Source organism: Vulpes lagopus, chromosome 10 (genome assembly GCF_018345385.1).
Source record: "Vulpes lagopus strain Blue_001 chromosome 10, ASM1834538v1, whole genome shotgun sequence".
In the NCBI taxonomy this organism is placed as follows: domain Eukaryota; kingdom Metazoa; phylum Chordata; class Mammalia; order Carnivora; family Canidae; genus Vulpes; species Vulpes lagopus.
In genome coordinates, this window is record NC_054833.1 from 92,861,850 (window position 1) to 92,880,993 (window position 19,144).

General features: G+C 56.4%; 2 protein-coding genes across 2 annotated transcripts; both read right to left on the bottom strand.

Moving 5' to 3' along the window:
* Positions 1-11,133: 11,133 nt before the first annotated feature.
* Positions 11,134-15,477, bottom strand: FOXF1 (forkhead box F1). Its single transcript, XM_041771930.1, has 2 exons — positions 14,096-15,477; positions 11,134-12,617 (listed from the first exon to the last, which is right to left on the bottom strand). The coding sequence occupies exons 1-2, from the start codon at positions 15,069-15,071 to the stop codon at positions 12,457-12,459; spliced, it is 1,137 nt and encodes a 378-aa protein (XP_041627864.1). The 5' UTR covers positions 15,072-15,477; the 3' UTR covers positions 11,134-12,456.
* On the bottom strand, positions 15,219-16,532 carry LOC121500313 (collagen alpha-1(I) chain-like). The gene is made up of 2 exons (XM_041771929.1): positions 16,350-16,532; positions 15,219-16,301 (listed from the first exon to the last, which is right to left on the bottom strand). Exons 1-2 carry the CDS (start codon positions 16,530-16,532, stop codon positions 15,219-15,221), a joined length of 1,266 nt encoding a protein of 421 aa, XP_041627863.1.
* Positions 16,533-19,144: the final 2,612 nt, after the last annotated feature.

Genomic DNA, 19,144 nt, shown 5'->3' on the forward strand with positions numbered 1-19,144 from the left:
AAAAGCGTTTTCTCTTTGGCTTTACAATGAAAATACCGTAGAGGTGTCAGAAAGTAAGTCTGCCCTTAGGTTGCTCATTAAGCGTAGGCTCCTTTCCCTAGACATCGTGAATAAAGTGAAGAGCAGAAATATCTGAAGGCAGGTCAGCACCTTTCCTTCGGGCTTCTGGGCCCCCTTTTCTCTACTAGAATCATCTGTCCTGTCCATGTGGCTGGTTTTGTTTTGTCACTGGTGCTCAGCTCAGACATCAGAGTCGGAATCTCCTCATCTAACTCCTCACATTTTTTGGATTTTGGGGGGCGGGGTTGCCTTGCTTCTTTTTTTCTTCTTTTCATAATTTTTTCCTGTATTTCACATGTTTTTGTTCAGTCCTTGTTGGCTTTTTTTTTATTGATCTTACACCATTAGAGTAGTACTCTGGGAGATCAGGAAATGAGTCTGTTGGTATCTTGTTCATTCTGCACTGCACCCCAGCTGCGAGGGCACCTAGTAAATACACAGCAACCCATGAAAAATGGGCACCGAGGATGGATGCATCAGAGCCAAGAGAGGGAGGAGCACTCCTGATCACAGCAGTGGGAGTGGGTCCCACCAAACCCAGCCTGCCTGGGTCTGTTAAGTCATCCTTCCCAGTTAGGCCACCTTACTTGGCTTTGCTGTCCATTGCAGCCAGAAAATTCTAGATGTGTTGATACACAAATTATCTGAATGAGTTCATTGTTTTTATATTTGTGGGAAATAGTTTAGTATAAGCAAAATCCAAGACCCAAGTGCCTGAAATGTAGGTATCTCAAACGTACCGGCCTGCACGCCTTTTCTCCTCCTCCTGTCATGAACAGCCTGGGAGTGACAGTGTCTCAGGGCCTCTAGGATGAGCACTCAGAGTATAAGGCACTTGCTCCGTGATCTGGCAGTTTGTTCCCAAGACTTGAGTGTCAGTAATGGTGGTGATGGCCCTGGAGCCACTTCTCAGGTGACAGTGTCATAAGAGTCGAGACCAGTGGAAGTGGGCAAGGAAGGCAGCATTGCTGAGCTTGCTGGAGAGCATGTTTCTGAAGGGGTTCTGTTGGGACACCCTCTACAAAGACCCCAGAAAAGCAGCCATTTCTGCTTCAGAGGAGGCTGGGTGTGGTGTGGTCTCACCCTGGCATATGGGCTTCTCCCAGGACAGAGGAAGGCATACACAGCCTATGTTCCCTGGCCTGAGAAGCTGTGGCCCAGCCCCTCCCCAGCCCCCGGGTGACTAGATCGGTGAACTAGGAGCAGTCCCTCCCATTTGGGATCTGAAAGTGTATGACCACACAATGAAAAAGCAAAACCTGAGGAGAAACCACTTAGCCAGTTTCTGGAAAACATGCAATCCACATACTGGTGAATAAACAAAGCAGATCAACACAGGACCTTTGAAAGTCTGTGTCAGTATAGAAGGACCTGACACATGAAGTGTGAAGGAAGAGCATGTATGAAAAGATTTGTTCCGTGAAACAAGTTCAAGGCCACATCTGCTCTGTATTCCTGAAAAATTTGGGGAAACAATTTCCATGTTTCTCTGAAAAAGTTGATACATTTTTGCCCTTTTCTGCTCAGATCTCGAGCGGGATAAGATACTTTTTAAATGTACAAATACATGGTGTGACATTGAAATTTATACTAGAAGATGTGATGTACATAAGAAAGGAGTCCTCCAGCAAGAAGGCTAGAGAACGAGAGACCAGGCTGCCACAGCCACTCAAACCCCCACTGTAAGAGGCAGCATGGAGCCTGGCCTGTCTGTAGTAAGGCACATGCGCCCTCTCTCAGAGGGGTGCCTCTGCAAACGGGCACGTGTCAGAGTCCCCAGTCAGCTGGGGACCCTTGTAGGAATACCAGTACAGGAATCCGGTGATTTGAAGGCAATCTTAACCTGCTAAAAAGAGAATAAACTGGTAAGGAAAATACTCAATTCTTAGAAATGAAGCAGACAGTCCAGCTGAAGGCAGATAGGAGCACATACAGTGAGTTGGAAGATCAAGGCATGTGATTGATTCTTTCTGACATCAGTGCAAAGGGAACAGAGAAGTGTGAAATGAAGGGAGAGGAGTTAAAACTTCCCTTGAGCTGAAGAAAGATTTGACTTTTCAGTGACTTACTGAAACTTTTTAACACAGTAGCAACAAAAACTGTTAGGTACTTGAGAATATACCTAATGAGCTGTTCAGGGCTCAGATGGATAAAACTATAAAACTTCCTGAAAAAATGGAAAGATCTGAGTAAAAGGACATGCTATGTTCCAGCTGGAGGAGTCCAGTATTCTAAAGGTAATGGTTCTCCCTGTAGTGAGACATTGTATCCCTACCAGAACCCAGCAGTGTGTGTTCAGGGAGCTCCTGTGAGTGGGCAGTGAGTGAGCAGGAGCAAGGGAAGGGGCTTTGCCCTCGGAGGCCAGAACCTACAGCAGCATGCTCTCCATGAGTTTGTGCAGCAGTGAGGCAGAAGAAAGTTCTGAAGCAGGTGGGAAGCTGGGACGAGAGTGACTGCAGAGGGAGGAAGGACTCCTGTAGGATGGAGTGAGACCTACCAGCTGCTGCTTCGAAGGATGCATACAGCACTCAGGTTCCTAAATCCTACTGCACATAGAGGTAAATTCCAGACGAGTTGGGTATCTAAACAGGAATTATGAAAGAATTTGGAGATAATACAGGAGAATGTATTATCCCATCTACAGTGTTGGGATAGGGAAGAGCATCATTTAAAAAAAAAAAAAGGACCCTGAATTTAAAGAATTTATTCATTTACTCCCCCTCCCCCTTGGAATGTCAGATTTTGGTGGGGATGTCCACAGCAAGCTTTCTGAAGAATACTCCTGAGTAATAAGAGCAACCAGTGCATTTTATGCAGTTACATAGTTGGTATTTTTTTTAATGCTGCCAAATGCAGCAAATAGCCTCTTAAACACTAGCTTATATAAAAATCTGGCCCGTGAGCCCAGCTGCCCCCGTCCTCCCACTCTCCCTGGGACCTGGGTAGTCATCCTCCAGACACCATGTACCTCACTCCAGACACATCAGGGGAAGGGAACCTGTGCTGACACGGGACTGCAGGTAAGAAGGCTCAGAACAAATGTGCCCAAGAGGAGACCGCACACCTGAAGCCACAAGGAGTTGGCATGGGGCCACAGGATACTAGAGAGGGAGAGATGTCGGGGGAGAGCAGCAGAGGGAAGCGGTAACCAGGTCTAGCGGTGGTAAGCCTGAGGCCTGCATGCCACCCCAGCAGACCTCTTCAGGAGACCTTCATGCTGCACTTTAGGAACCAAGGCCAGATGGTCTTACTGGGCCCTTGATCATGGAGCTTTTTGTCTTTCTGCTGGAGGTGCAAAAATGAGGACTGCTTCCCTCTGCCACCTCTAATCTTCCTGGGGAACATTGCCCCATATTCTCATCTACATTACCCCATAGGCCCCAGGAAGCACCTGGCTTGCAGAGGACTCTTCAAAATGTCTTCTGGGTCTCCACCCTCTGTTCCCTGAAGAAATAAATGAGGGTTGCTATACTTCCCCTTTATCCAGGTTGACTCCAACCAGTGTTCCAAAAAGAATAGATACTCCAGGTTGACTCCAACCAGTGTTCCAAAAAAAGGATACTCCTGAAACTTAAGGACCATGGACTCTAGTCATTTTCAAAAACAATTTTTAGGGGGTTGGGGTCCCAGGGAAGCCTTCAAAATCAAGAACCCCATGCATAAAAGCAGGAGGAGGAGGCTACTGTACAGGTGAACTTGGAAGTCATTTCCCAACATCAGTCATAATTGGGTGCAACCCATCTGACCCCTCCCTCTCCCCAACAGGTGAGGGAGAAGACTGCATCCTCAGCCTACACTGGCTTATGTTGTCTGCTGACACTTCCCTCCTGATAATAGCCCAGATTTATTTAGCTGTTTTATTAAGATTTTTTAAAGTAATCCCGGCACCCAACTTGGGGTGTGACTTCACACCCCTGAGCTCGAGTCATGTGCTCTTACCTACCAGAGCCAGTTGACAGCCAGCCTGGTACCCACTATTGAGCTGTTTTAAATGCTGTGGAATTTGTAAAATGTGATCTCAAAGGTTTTTTGACACTCCTGTCGAGAGAGGGGATCTGGGCTCTGGGACAGATCTGGGCTCTGGGACAGCCTGGTTAACACAGAAGTCGCACTGGTGGCTTGTAGGAGATGGCTAAGACACTGGCCCCTGCGGCCTTTTCTTAGAACACTGGCTTGTAGAATCCAGCCACCGTGCTGTGAGGAAGCCCAGGCTGTCCCAGGCCAGACCCACTCAGAGAGGGACTAACATGACCACCTCATCAGCTTTGTGGGTGCACTGCCTTGGAATTGGGTCCCCCAGCCCCAGCCAGGCTGTCTCCACAGATGCCTCCTGCTGCAGTGGGGGGCTCTTTCCACTGAGCCCTGCCCAGACTGGTCAGGAGTGAAATGGATGATTTTTGATGCTTTATGTTTGGACAGGGGTGGTTATTAATCAGTTGCATAATTTAATTTATATCATGATTATATATAAATTGTATTTATCCGTATTCATGAAGATAAAATCTAGAAACATTATATACATAGATAAGCAAATTCATAGTTTCCCCTAATCCTCAGTCCTTTTGGGGGGAGCTCCCTATTCACAGAACTGATAACAAAGTAGAGAGGAATTCACTTGCCCTTAGCCCCCAGCTGGTCAGCAGTGAGGCTATCAAATTGTCACTGATTACAGACTAGGCCAGGGCAGTCTGTTGACTTCTGTGCCTATGGATTGCCTTCACCTTGTCATCTGAGGTAGACGGGGGCAGAAAACACTAGGGGCATTTTCTAGGAGAGGAATGGGAAAGATGTGGTTTCCCAAGGCCCACTGCACACCAGAGACACAGTGACACCTGGGCTCAGGCCTGTTGAGCAGCCTACGGGGGAACCTTGGGTTCTGGTCCCCTGGGTGCTGTCCACTCTGTGCCGTGTCTTCCTGCTGCCATCACATCTGATCTGTGCATCACTAAGCAGCTTCCCCTGTTGCAAGCCTATGGTGTGATGGGCACTGAGCCAGGTTGGCCTCTGTTGCTTGAAGTGGCCAGTGTCTCCTGGCATTCGTAGGTGAGGAACCAGAGGCAGTGAGGTGTGGTGGCTTGTTCCCAGTGTGTGGTGCGGCCCCTCTGGACACCTGCCCCTGTCCCCAGTGGGCCCCGACCACTTTGCCAGGCCTTGTCATCATCCTGGGTTCTCACCAGAGACTGCCTGGGCGATCTTTCAAACAGGCTCACACTTCTGTTCCACTGACAGGGCAGGATTCCTTCCTGTGAATGGAACCCTTTATTTTCAACATCCATAAATCACAAAGGTTAAAATGGGAGCTGACATGTGACCATGTAAAGTGGACGTTTTGCACTTTGGATGGCTTGGAAGCAATAAACTCAGGCCCTGAAGTGCTGAGTTATGAGCAAAACAAACATCCCTCCCCACCTCAGAGGATGAATTAACTCGTCCAACCTCCAGAAGAATGTACTGTTAAACTCCCATGTCCCAGGTGAGGAAGATGGGACAGGGGAGAAGCCTGTCCACCGGGAAAGTGCTGCTGGATCATCTCTTGGCCACCATCAGGGCCTCGGGTAGCTGGAAGCCACAGCAGCTTGTGGGGACACCACAGAGAGATGATTTTGTGGTTGAGGAACGTGGCGATGAAGCTGTGCACACCAGGATTTGCGGTGAATCCAGCTGTGGCACGTCCTCGCTGTGTGTTCTCAGGCAAAATGCTTTCCCTCTCTGTGCCTCGGCTTCTTCACTGGTAAGCCCTTCAAAGGCTTTAAGTTCACTTCGGCTGCACAGCAGTGCTCTGAGAGACGTGCTTCTACCAACATCTCTGCAGATGGGGAAGCGGAGGCTCGGGGAGAAGCCCTGCCTGAGCTCACCTCGTCGGGACGTTAACTCAGGTCCTCTGACTCCTGCCCTCTCAACCACAACCTCTGATACCTGCTTCTCAGGAGCCCTGGGGTCTGTGTGTACAGGGACATCTTTGGGGACCAATGGCTGTCTCGGGACAGGGTTTGAAGTGATGTTTGCTTCCCTCTTTTCACTTTTCCAAGGTTTATTTTAAATAAGCAGTATCATTTGTATAATTAGAGAAAGGCTAAATTGATTTATCTAGGTGCCCCTTAACAAAGATCAAATGGTCTGAATCTTCAAAATCAGGTTCATCTGTGCACACATCTGTCCACGTTCCAGTGAAACCTGTTTTCCTCGGGTTTATTGGGAAGTTGGCTGTTGGTCCAACACAAGCCCTGCACGGTGGACAGCAGGTGGCGCTGCTACCTTATGGAGAAACCGCCAAGGGTGCACTTCCTGGAGTGGGTCAGCTGCAGGGGGCTGCCTCCTCTCCCAAAGAGAGTCCCCTCTCCACGGGGAAGGCATTGCAGTGAAGGCTTCCGGAGAGTGAACTGGCACCTCGCTGCTCATGCCTGCTGCCACCTTGCCAGGCCCTGACCATCTGGACAGAGTTGGTGCAGCTGTTCTTGTGTCACACAAGCTATGGGCATGTCAAGGTGTTGCAGGACCCAGACACGTGTGCTAATCTGTGGCTCGCCCTGGGGTCATTTCCAAGTACAGAAACAGTTTGCCCTTTTTTAGGGGACGACTGAGGACCTGGCATGCTTCCCTAGACACAATAGGACACATGGCCCATGTCCCCTCCATGGTGTGGTAGTTTCAATAAGACACCTGGAGAGGCTAGTCACCATTGCTTTTCCCCAGACCACTGTTCCGAAGCCACAGGGCATGGCCTGCACCTTTTCTGTGTCCCCCACAGAAAGCCTATGCTCTAAGAGTTGGAGGGAGCCCCTTGCTGATCGTGCTTATGCTGGGGCTTTCTGCCTCTGTTCGGGGCCCAGGGTTGCCCTGGCCTTGGTGACGTCTCTCCAGCATGTCGACACAACCCCATGGTTCCTGGTGCTGCAAACTCTGCCTTAGTCTGTTGACCCATGATGACTGGGGTGTGTGTACCACTGAGTCTAGACCCTTGCAAGGGCAGACATGGAGGTACTCAGCATCCATGGAGGTTCTCTCCCTGTCACACTTGGAGACATCCTCTGCCCGTTCTCAGAGCACATGTGTCAACATTGACAAGGGCCATGATTCGTCTCAGTCCTGAGATCCATCTGTGTACCCTTGTAAATGGATATGGTTTGTCTGCTGGAGATGCCCAGCAAAGGCCTTTCTCCTTGAAATGGCCCAGGGTTCGGACATGTTGATGCCCAGAAGATTCCAGAAGCAGAGGGAGGAAGCACAGCCCTACAGGCTACCCTAGCTGGCCTCTCTTGCCTTGTGTTTCAGTTTTCATTTGAGATTTTCTCCGCTGGACTAAGGGGGCCTAAGGAAGTGAGGGGGGCTTCCGGTGGGGAGGGGCATGGGGGGACTGAGGTCTGGTGTGCCAGAGGAGGTAGATGTCAGGGATGTGAGCTGAGGCTGCTGGCTCAGGCAGGGGTGATGAGAGGCCCTGTGTTCAGAGACCCCAGCAGAAGCTGCTCATGAACAGTTTGCCGCTTTTCACTAGGCCTGGTGGCTGGAGGAAAGTGGGTGACCAGGAGCCATGAAGCGCAGTGCTTTAGGGATGTGGGCTTTGCGTCTGTGTCAAATACCAGCTCTTATTTGCAGTGTCTGGAGCAGGCCCCCTCACTTGACCATGCTCAGTTTCTGTCTCTGGAAGGCAGGAGTAGTCCTAGGACCTCCCTAAGGGAATCCCAAGAAGGGCTGAAGTGTGTGTGGGACGAGGGCTTGCCAGGGCAGCAAGCAGCATGCCTTGTGAACGTGAACGTCAGCTTGCCTGGGCTCTGCAGGTCTGTCAGCTGTGGTCGGGAGGGGGCAGCAGAGGCCAGGCTGAGCCGCCTTCACCGGCGCTTTCTCAGGAGCCCAGAGAACACTGCAGGAGAGACTTCAAACTCGGCTCACCAGGACCCCTGGAAATCTATGAAGACTGGAGTCCCGGGTCCCACCTCCAGAGAGTCGAATCAAGTAGTTCCCAGCACGACTCCCGCCCCCCAGTCTGCAGTGCCAGCAGACACCTCAAGTGTCTCTTATGAGGGCGGTTCCACACTGAGAATCACCGTGAGAAGTGAAGTCATTGGGCTCAAGGGTCCTCTGGCCTGGAAGTTAGGAGGGTCTCCCTGGGAAGGGAGGAGAGTCCATGCAGGCGCAGCGTGCTAGGAGATGGGGAGCTCACTGGCTCCCAGACTGCTCATTGGAAACCCCCAAGTCTAGGGCCCTGTGAAGTATGGAATCTTGCATCTTGAATGGCATCCACCCCCGCTACACACACACACACACACACACACACACACACACACACATGCACACACTCAGGCAGATCTCTAGGGAAGCCGGGTGAGACGTGTGGATCTTGTGGCCACTCCTGTGTGTGTACCGCAGAGCTCCTGAGGAGCCTCGCCCCTGAACCACTGCCCTTCGTAGGTCAGGACGATGGTATTACTACAGATGAGGAAATAGGCTCAGAGGTCATAGGGTGTGCTCAGGTTCGGTGGTGGCAGGACAGCCACTACCTCTGGGTTAGCTGCCGGCTGGTGGGTGCCTGGAAGGTAGGGAGCCAGGCCTCTGTGCACTGCTACTCCCATCCTTTTCCCCAGCTCTCCAGCCCCAAAGGGAAAAGAAAACTGGGACAGATGGGCTTTGACGGGCCAGGCACCTTCCCATCAGAAGCACATACCCTGAGTGCCTTCCGGCCAGATGTGGACCAGAGGTGGGTGAGGGGGAGGGGGTGAGCTCCATGGGGTGGGGGCTAGCTGGGCCTGCAGTTCCTTCCCGCTTGGGACTGGGAGCCGGGAGGATGCCAAGGCACTCCTGCTGCCGTCTGCGATGGCCTAGCGGCTAAGGCTGGGTGCGCCCAGGATGTCCACCCCCTCCCCGAGTAGAACCCTGGAGTCCCTGGGATGTGTAATCCACAAACAGAAACCCTATGATATGACTCTTGCCACTTTCCACCTCCAGGTATTTTATTACCTAAGAGGATTCATACACTTAGGGCAGCTTGGCTGCATTGTTCCAAGACAACCCCTCCCAGGTATGCGCAGAGGTTCTTAAATTAATTCTACCTAGAATGCCCCTGTGCCAGAATGATACCCATTTATGCACATAGCATGTGTGGGTTTGCAACAGACTCTGAAACACCTTTACATTTTTAGGATTGTAACTTGCATATGCACAGCTTGCTTTTGTGGGGGCGCACCACAGTGGGAGCTTCAGGTACTGGCCCCTGTGCGAAGCAGGGATGAGATGGGCCGGGAGCAGACGCAACCCAAGCACTCTGGTTTCCGAGGGCACCAGTAGCAGCAGCAGCGGCGTGCAGTCTTGAACATGGGTCCCGATGCAGTTTTGCCTGCAGTATTCAGGCCCTCTCTGAGCCAACCTTTTCTCCCGGGAAAGGATCTTCTCGCATCCCCAGGCTCTGGGGCAGACCGGGAGACAGAAGCCAGGCCCTGCCTGGGGCTCCCTGGCTAGTTTTCCTGCACCGGCCCTTCTTCGTGCCTCCCACACAGCCGGCCAGGATGTGGGAGCAGTAGGAGAGCCCGCTGAGACGCAGGTGCGGCCAAGGAGATGAGCAGGAAGCCCGGGCTCACCGCCCCAGACTCCGATCCAGCCGCACCAAAGCCAATCACAGCCTGGGCGCACTGCATCTCTGGCACACCAAGGGGCCAAAGGAGCCGGTGCAGACGCAGACGGAGGCTGGAGAAGTTGCTGGAGACTGGGGAGGGTGCCGGTTGAGCTGGCATTGGATTTCTCATCATCCCCACTTACCAGAGCCTCGTCCCTAACTGGGGTGCAGTTTCTGTGGCCGGGGAGGGAGGATGAGGCCCACTCTTGCCTGTGGAGGTTGCCCGGTTCCAAGCGCAGCGCAGTTTCCGCGCTGCAGGCCTGGGGGATTTTCTCTGGCCTGATTTTCCTGGGCACTGGTGGGATGCGGTGGTGGCCTCCACCCCAGGAGGACAGTGCCTTCTCCCCTCGCTGCCAATGTGCTCCCGGAGTGCAGGGCCAGGCGCATGCCAGCGACAGCGGCTGCGCCCAGGGAGAACTGCCGCCCGATGCTTCGGCCCACCAGAGACCCCAGGGATGGAGTCACCGGCCTTTTCCTGTACCCTTTATCTCGCTTTTATAGACAGCGGTTAGTTTGGGACATTAATTGCCTGGGCGAGTTTGATAATTTTGATGTAACAGAGCACTGGAGAAATTACCCTCATGTCCAAAATGTCAAATTTGAGAAGAACCAGGTTCAGAGGCTTGCGACCCCACGACGCGGAGAAACTGCGGTGGGTCCTGAATGGGCGCACCGACAATGTGACTTTACTGTGTTTGTTTTCTTAGGTAGGCGGGAACTGGAATAGAAGGAGGGTGGTCGGGTTGGAGATGCAGGTTTTAGACAGTGTTCCCCCACCCCATTTTCAGGAAAGTGTTCCTGAATGGAAATGTTTTTGTCACCTTGCTTTCCCACCAATGGTTCTTTTCTTGCTTAAATTTTACTCAGTTCTAAGTTGGGGAAAACCAAGTATAGAGCACCAAAAACAAACAAACAAAAACCCACAAAAAACCCTCAAAAAACAAAAACAAAAAACAAACTCCACGTACAAAAAAGTTAAAGTTTCACAATTTATAACAGCTAGAATATGGAAACAGTAAAGCCTGAAACTCCAAATAAACTCCCATTGGTGGCAAAAAAATAAAAAAGGTAAAAAAAGTCATCTATATTCTTATATCTATATGGTTTTCCCTGGAGGAAGGAGGGACACAGTTTTTCTTTCAACATCTGATTATTTCTTTAAAACAAGAAATGACATTTAGAGGGGCAGAGGGCTCTTCTTAAAAAACAGAAGCCAAGAAAAATAGTTACGCATGTCCAAATTTCACTTCAGCGGGAAGTGAAGGATGGAAAGAGGAGGATTAGCAAAAAAGAGAGACAAAAAAGAAAAAAGTATTCAAAATAATGCATATTTTACATATAAAACAAGTCTAGAGATCCCAAGCTGGTTTCTGTGTATATTTTGGGGTTTGGAAGATACTCCGCAATCCCAATCCCAATAAAATACTCATGCGATTTTATTTCTAGTTGATACAATGTTAAAGGCCATGTACAAATGTTATACATTTTTATTTTTGTTCTTTTTTTAGGAAAAAATACACAAAAGGCAAAACATCCTCAAATTGTCATTTTATACAGTGCAGAAGAAAATTTGAAATACGTGTCACAAATGCTGCACCCCAGCAGCCAAATACTAAAAAAAGGGGGTAGTCCTTCATTTTATATATATATTTATATAAACATATGGAAATTTGTTTTTACACAGATCGGACTTTGTTTCAAATTTACAATGGTTCTCTAAAAAAAAAAAAAATTCTACGCGGCAAATATTGCCAACAAAGTTACACCATTAATACTGATAAACGGAGGAGCCTATGCGGTGTTTCGATTATTAGGGAAAGAAAGTAGAATAAATAACAGGATGAGCCTTGCTATAGTTTAAAAAAGTGCCTTAACCTTTCTGCGTCGCCGCAATCCTGAATTCGTGCGCTCACCGGCCTTCCCTGCCCCCGCGCCGCGCTGTGTTCCCCTCGCTCTCACACCAGCACGTTTTTTACAGTAGAGATCGGGAGACAGTCGGGTCTTGTGAGAAAAACACCCGCCAAAAAAGTCAAAATGCAATTCGAAACAAAACCAAAAAGGACTGTAGAGAAGACAGAGGAGGGCTGAGGGGACAGCAGAGGCCCGGGGAGCCCCTGCTTCTGGGCTCCTTCTAGTTTCCTTTTGTAAGACGAACAGTGGCTTCAGAAATGCAAGTCCGCACAAAGATCCACCTGTGGTTGCTGGAGGGCTTCTGAGATGGGGAGGAAGACGTGATTTCTTGCCCCCCCTTCCCTGCAAAACACGGCTCTAAGAGGAGACTTGCGCATTCCAAGACATTCTTTCCAAAAAAAAAATTAAAAATTAAAAATTAAAAGATAAATACTCAACCAAAAAATAAAAGTATTTGATAATGATGGTCTCACATGTTTGCCTTTCTTCTGAAAACCTTCCCCCACTTTTGCCACTGGAGGGGAGGCGGGGAGAGGCCTCAGCAGAATTCTTGTTTGGATGTCGAGGGTTTCCCCCAATACAGCACCTTCTCAGCCGGCTTCCACTGGATCGAAAATAGATACTTCTACCAACAGCTGTAGTCAGAGCAGGCCCCACAGCCACCATTTATTAATTTTTTGAAGGAGTGTGGGAGGAGGTGCTGACCACCACGCTGGGTCTTTGCCTTGGGGATTCCTTTCCAAATAATCCGGGTGGGTAGGGGTCAAACCCTTGTCTTCTGCCTACGGTTATACCTCAAGAATAAAGCAGTTTCTTGCGATGGGTTCCAGGGGTCCCCGAGCCAGGCCGCCCGTGCCTGGAGGGCCCCGCCAGCTGCGGCCTCACATCACGCAGGGCTTGATGTCTTGGTAGGTGACCTGCTGGTGGTAGTAGGAGCCACTGCCCGCCGAGTGCATGGATGAGGACGCCATGGTGTTGAAGGAGAAGACGAACTCCTTGCGGTCACACATGCCGGGAGACTGGGAGTGATACCTCGGGATGCCTGCGAAGGAGGCAACGGGAGGGCAGGGAGCAGGGTTAGGGTGGGCGCCCCGGGCTCCGGCGGAGAAGCAGCGCTCCCCGGCTCCGGCGCACGGCCCGCTGCCTCCCTACGCCCCACCGAGGTGCCAGACTCCCGGAGTTCCGGCCTCGGGCGGGGCCGGGCGGCCCCGGATTTCGGGCCCTGGGCTCTGTGCTCCAGCAGAAGATCCCAGGACCCCAGGGATGACCCCTGCTCCTGGGTGCCTGTGGTGTGGGCCTCTCCCGCCTCAGGCACCAAGCTCCACGCTGGGGCTTCCTGAAGCCCCAAGAGGAAGGGGTAGGGGGCTGCCAAGGGCCGGCAGACCTCAAGGAGAGCCGGCCTCCACCTCCAGGGCCAGCCCAAGGCCTGTGCCTAGGGCTGGGGCACTCACCTCCCAACCCCAAAGCCTGCGGAGGCCCCGGTACGGCTGTACGGCTGGAGGCTTCTCCAGGGGGAAAGGCCCGTTGGAGAACAGCCGTCTCCCCCTCCGCCAGGGGGTGGAGAGGCAGCCGCAGCCGCTGGGAGTTTGAAGCAGCCCAAACAGGGAGATCCCCGCGGAGAGGGGGGCCCTCCAACCTCCAGGCCGGCTCCTGCCTCCCGCGGGAGGCTGACAGCTGAGCCCTGACAGGCCTTGCTTAGCCCTTCAGAGCTCTTTCCAGAACCAGGCCCAGAGACGCTGGTGGGTGCTGAGAGGAGAGTGCTGGAGGGGAGCCTTTCCTGCCTGGTCCTTCTCAGAGGAGTGGGGAGGAGTGTACCTGGGGAACCGAAAGCCTGGATCCTCAGAAACAAAGAGTCTGTGGGGCCTGCACCTCTCACTCTTGCTCTGGGCCTGGCCACAGTCCCTCTCTGCGCGTGTCACCACAAAATGTCCCCCAACTCGACCTCTCCACGGCCAGGCCTGGTTCCCAGGGAGCCTGGGGTGCCGGGCCTCTGAGCACCCAGCCCAGGCAGCTCTGGGCCTAATGCTCTTTTTCTGCCCAGGCAGCCTTCCGGTGGTGGCGAATATAGGGGAGGCCCAGCCAGCTGGCCAGGGCTGGGCTCTGGCTCCATCCTGGGAACTTGATGAGGTGTGAGGGGCTAAAGATTTAGAGGGATGTGCAATATTGGGGGCCGAGTCTTTTTGGTGAGGAAGGGGCCTACTTGGGCAGGCTGGGGGCTACCAGCAGCTGGGAGTTGGAACTGAAAAGGTGAAACAATTATCTTGCTCCAAATCTGCCCTCCCCCCTCACTGCACTCACCCCGCAGAGGGGGGCATGCGAGGCTGAGAGACCCTCTGGAGAGCTGATGACCTCCGGAAGCAGTGGGGCTGGCACCCCACAGGAGTGGCATCAAGCTCTGGCCCAGGGCAGGGCGGTCAGCGGGTGGGGGTGGGGGTGGGGGTGGGGGCCCGGTTCAGCACCCAACTCTGACAGGCGACGCAGTCCCCCAGGCCTAGGGCAGCCCGGGTCTCCCCCACTCACCTTGCAGGTCAGCTGGGGCGTTGTGACTGTTCTGGTGTAGATACGGCTGGTCCAGGGAGTGCGTGGAGAGGCTGCCAGACAGGGGGTTGGCTGCGGGGTTGCAGGGGGACAGGGGCTGCTGCTTGATGTAGGAGGCGCCGCTGTTGAGCGCGGCGGAGGCCGAGGGCGGCCAGGCGGCCGTGGAGCCCGAGTAGACGGCGTGAGGCTCCATGACCCCGCCGGCGGCGGCGGGCAGCAGCGGGGAAGCGGGCACGGAGCTGTCGTGGTGCGGGTACTCCCCGGCCGCCGCGCCGCCGCAGCTGCCCATGTACGAGTGGCCGCCGTTGGCGGGCAGGTGTGGCACCGAGTGGCTGGGCAGGGCCATGCCGTCCACGTTGCCCGGCAAGTGGCCGTTCATCATGCCCAGGCCGCTCTCCAGCGCCAGGCTGTTGGGCGGGCAGGAGAGGCCGCCGGCGGAGCCCTGGAAGCCGTAGGTGTCCGGGAGGTGATTGAAGCCCAGCCCGTTCATCATGCTGTACATGGGCTTGAGCGCCTGGCATTTCCTTCGGAAGCCGCGGGGCCGCCGCCGAAAGGAGCCCTCCTCGAACATGAACTCGCTGGCCGGGTCGATGGTCCAGTAGTGGCCCTTGCCGGGCCGCCCGAGCCCCTTGGGCAGCTTGATGAAGCACTCGTTGAGCGAGAGGTTGTGGCGCACCGAGTTCTTCCAGCCCTGGTAGGAGCCGCGGAAGAAGGGGAAGCGGCTCTGCAGGAACTGGTAGATCTCGCTGAGCGTCAGGCGCTTGGTGGGCGAGCTCTGGATGGCCATGACGATGAGCGCGATGTACGAGTAGGGCGGCTTCTCGGGGCGCCGGATGCCCGCGTTGGTCTTCTTGGCCTTGGCCGGCCCGGACGCCGCGGGGTCCATGGCCGCGCCGCCGCCCCCGCCGCCCCCGCCGCCGCCGTGCGGTGGCTGCTGCTTCTCGGGCGCCGAAGACATCGGGTGGCTGCTGCCGCCGCCGCCGCTGCCGCCGCTGCTCTGCGCCGCCGACCGGCCGGGAGGAGGAGGAGGAGGAGGAGGAAGGGGAGGGGGGGCGGAGGGCGGGGGGAGGGGGCTGCGCGCGCGGGGCCGGCTGCACCTCTGCCGTCACCCGCGGCCCCTGCGCGCAGCGGGCCTCGGCGCGCCCGCCCTCCCCCGCCCGTCCGCCCCGGGGAGCCGCGGGAGCGGCCGGCGGTTGGCGCGGGCCCCCCTCTCCCCGGCTCCCTCCCCCGCCTCCCGCGCCCGCGCCCGCGCCCTCTCTCCTCCCTCTTTCCCTCTCGCCCTCCCACTGGGGAAGGAGCCGAGCGGAGGCTCAGGGCGGCCTCTGTGCAGCCCCGGCCCAGGCCGCGAGGCCGCCCCCCCACCCCGCCCCGCCCCCGCCCCCGCCGCCGACTTCGGGGGGCGGGGAGGCAGCGCCTCCGGGGCCGAGGCCGTGCGCCCCCGCGGGCCGCAGCGCAGGGCCCCCGCCCCCCGCGGCGCTCGGCCCCGCCGCTGCAGCCAGGCCGCCGCGCCCGCAGCTCCCCTCCGCGGCGTCGCGCGGGCCGCCCAGGGACCCTCCGGAGTCCCCTCCTCCCTCCCCCGCCCCGCGCGGTGGGCGCTTAAAGGGCCCCCTCCCGCGCCGCCCGGGCCGCCGGCAGCGCCGCCCCGCCCCGCCTCCACCGACCTGGCGAGCGAGTGTGGCTGCGCCCCGGGCCCGCGGCTCAGCCCCGCTCCGCGCGGGCCCCCGCCTTCCCGGCCCCGAGCCGCGGGCGCCCGAGGCCCTGCCCGGCGCGCACAGCCCGCGGCCACCGCGGCCACCCGGCCGGGCCACCGGTCCCCGCGGCCGCGGGCGTCCGTGCGCGGGAGGCACCGCCTACCCGCTCTCCCCGCCCCGGGAGGGACTGCGTTGCGCCCGGGACGTGCTGGACTCGCCCAGAAGCGCGCGAGCAGGCGGGCCGCCGCGGGAGCCGGGCGCGGGCGGAAAACGAAAGCTCGGGCGGGTCGCGGCCGCTCTGTGTCGGCGCCGCGGGCCGAGCGGGGGCGAGGGAGGCCCGCGGGCTCGGCGGGACCCGGCCGGCCGCACAGGCTTCCCGGAGCCGCCGGGCCGCCCCCGCTCGGGCAAGCAGCCCGCGCGCGCCCGCACGCCTCGGTGCACGTGCACACCTCGCCAAACGCGAAGACCCCGAGCGCACACTCGCGCCCCTGCGCGCGTCCCCCTCCCGCGCACGGCCCGCTCAGGCGCGCGTGCCCAAGTGCGCGCCCCCCTCGCGCACAGCCAGCAGGCCCCCGGAGCGGATTCGCACCCACTGCCACCCGCCTTCCGATCTGAACCCGCAAGCTGCCCAGGGGACCCCCCACACACTGGCACAGACTTAAAATCCGCCCGTTCGGCCCCGCAGCTCCGGTGTCCCCACTTTCCAAGAACAGGTTCCGATTTCTCATAGATGGTAGAGGCCCTGGCAGGAAGTTTATACGGCTCAACGTAAACACGTTCTGGGGGATTCTTTAATAATAATAATAGAGAACTCCGCGTGCGCGGGGGGAGTTGGCCTAATGCCCCTGTGGGCTCGGCCTGCCGCCGCCGCGGGGCCTCTGACACTGCGCGCCAGGCCAGGTTCCGGAAAGCAGCCTGCGCGGGTGGGAGCGCGGGCCCGGGCGGCCCTCGCGCCGGGCGGTCGGGGCCGGGAGCTCGCGCGCTCGCCTCGCCTCCCCTCGCAGGACCGGGGACCGCACCGAGCGGAGCGCAAGGCGGCCAGAGGCACCCAGGTGAGTGCCGTTCGCGCGCTAGCGGCGGGGCACCCGGCCCAGCCTCTCCGGGCCGCTGTAGGGAGGAGCCGGCTGTTCTCCAGGGTCGCAAGGACCAGCCTGGACGCGTTGCGCCGGCGGGAGCCGGGACCAGAAACGGATTCCGGGAGCGCCGGGAGGCTCGGACTGAGCCCGCCCCGCGGCGCTTTTCAAAGCCCACCGTCCTCTCCTCTCGGGTTTCCTTGGCTTCCTCGTCCCCCGCGGTCCCCCCTCCTCGCTCAGACGCCTCCAGCCTCGGCGGTAGACGCCTCGTCGCCTTCGGGGCGCCTGGCACGTCCGTGTGAGGAGCTGGGGGGCTCGCAGGAGTAGCGCGCCCAGCGGTCCCCGCCTTCCCAGGCCGAGGGGCGCTCGCGGAGCCGAGAGTCGCCTTCCCCGCGCAGCGCTGCCGTCGGGCTCCGCGGCCTGGGGACAGGGTCTGTGGCCCTACCTTCGCGCAGGTGGAGGCGCGTCGGCAGACCCACCCCCACCCCCCGCAGCCCAGGCAGCACGCACACGCCCAGAGCCCCCGAGCTCCGCACAGCCTCCAATGCGTCCTCCCGGCGAACACCCCTCGCACAGCTGGGAGCCCCAACTCTCCCCCGAAAGCACAGGCCTGCCCATCGCGGAGGACACGCTTTGCGTTAAGTGCACACACTCCTGCACTGCGTGTTCACCCACGCACAGCCGCTGCATTCACGCCTACACGTTCACACGTTCACACGTTCACGCACACATTCTTACATTCTCTCTCTTATTTCTCTCTCTCTCTTTCTTTTCTTTTTCTTTCTTTCTTTTTTTTTTTTTTTTTTTTTTTTTTGGCCAAACGGCAGCTGCAGGCTAGGAGGCCCTGGCGGTGCCGGGAGAGGGAAGTTCCCGAGAAGGGGTCGCTACCGCCAGCTGCTGGGAGCACATCTGGCGTTTAGTAGAAAGGCCAGCGGGAGAGGCTGCCCCACTCTCCAGCCTAAGGATGCCGCCGTGCCCTGTGCCTCCCAGAAAGCGATAGTAATGCCTGTTTCTCTGATGGGGCACCTTCCAAGTGAGGGGGCTCTATAAAACATAGAATGGGGGAGGCTTCTTCCAATAGCCCCTTCCTTTTTGGGTCCTCTCTACTCGGAAGGGGGCCGCAGATGCCATCTTTGGCTGAGCCCCCCCCCCAGATCACTTCCTCCCTCCAGGTCTTTCACTGGCTCTTAAGGGGGGCTCCTGTGTGTTTTGGGGTAGGAGAGCTTCTGCCTTCCTGGAGAGGAAGTGTGGAGTCAGGGCCCCACCTGGCCTCCACTTAACCCTCACGCTTCGACAGCAAACCAAGCTTTGCAGGGAAAGGGCAGCAGTTACCTTGCCCAAGGAGAGGGGGCCTCCTGGCCTGGATCGTCAGCAATGTGCCAGATAGAGGCTCTTCCCAACTCCTAATCTCCACCCAGGAAGGAGGTAAAGGTGGGAGTGTGAGAAGAAGAGGAGGGGAAATGAGCTCCCAGCTCTAATTTGGAGGGGACCCCCCCCTTCAATTCTAGGAAAAACCACATCCATAGCAAAAGGGCTTTTGTGTATGCCCAGAGACAGGCTCTCAGCTCTTAAGTTGCCTGGAGAAGTCTCACTTGATCTTGCATTTTGAGATGGGGAAACTGAGGCCCACCAAGGACCTGGCCTGGGTCAACCAGCACTGCCAGGCGAACACCTATCTTTTCTCTCTACCTCCGAGGACAGACTCATTGCATTTGACCCTCCCCCAGAAGCTTCAATACAGGTGGAGGGCAGAGAGAATCTAGGAAAGCTTCTGTGGCCCCCCGAAGCCCCCGGCTTCCCAGGCACATAGAGGCCCTTTGGAGAGCAGGTGATAAAATAGTAACAGCTGTCACAGACGGTGCCATTAATAGGTCTTCTCAACCACTGGCTGCGCCAAGTGCTGATGCCGCCTTATCAACACCCCTCGGATGTTCTTAACCTTTCCATGGGCTGTGAATCCCTTTGACAGACTATTGAAAACTAGATCCTCTCCACCCTCCCACCCACATACCTGCACATACCTGTGCCGTTCACAGAATGATTTTCAAGTTCTCACCAAACACCTGGAGCCTGTCCATGAACCCATTACCTCCCATCTGTGAACCCAGGACCCAGGTTAGATGCCCCGAAGATATTTGTTTAATCTTCACAGAAGCTCCTAGGAGGTCAGTGTTATCCCTCCCTTTACAGATGGTCCCCCACCCTGGTTATCCCACACCCTGGGTCATCCTGCAGAGCCAAGATGCAAATCCAGATCTGACTGCAGA

What these genes read in the sequence shown, in the direction of transcription:
- LOC121500313 (XM_041771929.1), bottom strand. Translation starts at nt 16,532, where the DNA reads ATGAGAAATCGGAACCTGTTCTTGGAAAGTGGGGACACCGGAGCTGCG. An exon ending in CTGGCTGTGCGCGAGGGGGG is followed by an intron (nt 16,302 to 16,349) that starts CGCGCACTTGGG and finishes GCGGGAGGGGGA; the next exon opens with CGCGCGCAGGGGCGCGAGTG.
- FOXF1 (XM_041771930.1), bottom strand. Translation starts at nt 15,071, where the DNA reads ATGTCTTCGGCGCCCGAGAAGCAGCAGCCACCGCACGGCGGCGGCGGG. An exon ending in CGCCCCAGCTGACCTGCAAG is followed by an intron (nt 12,618 to 14,095) that starts GTGAGTGGGGGA and finishes CCTCCTTCGCAG; the next exon opens with GCATCCCGAGGTATCACTCC.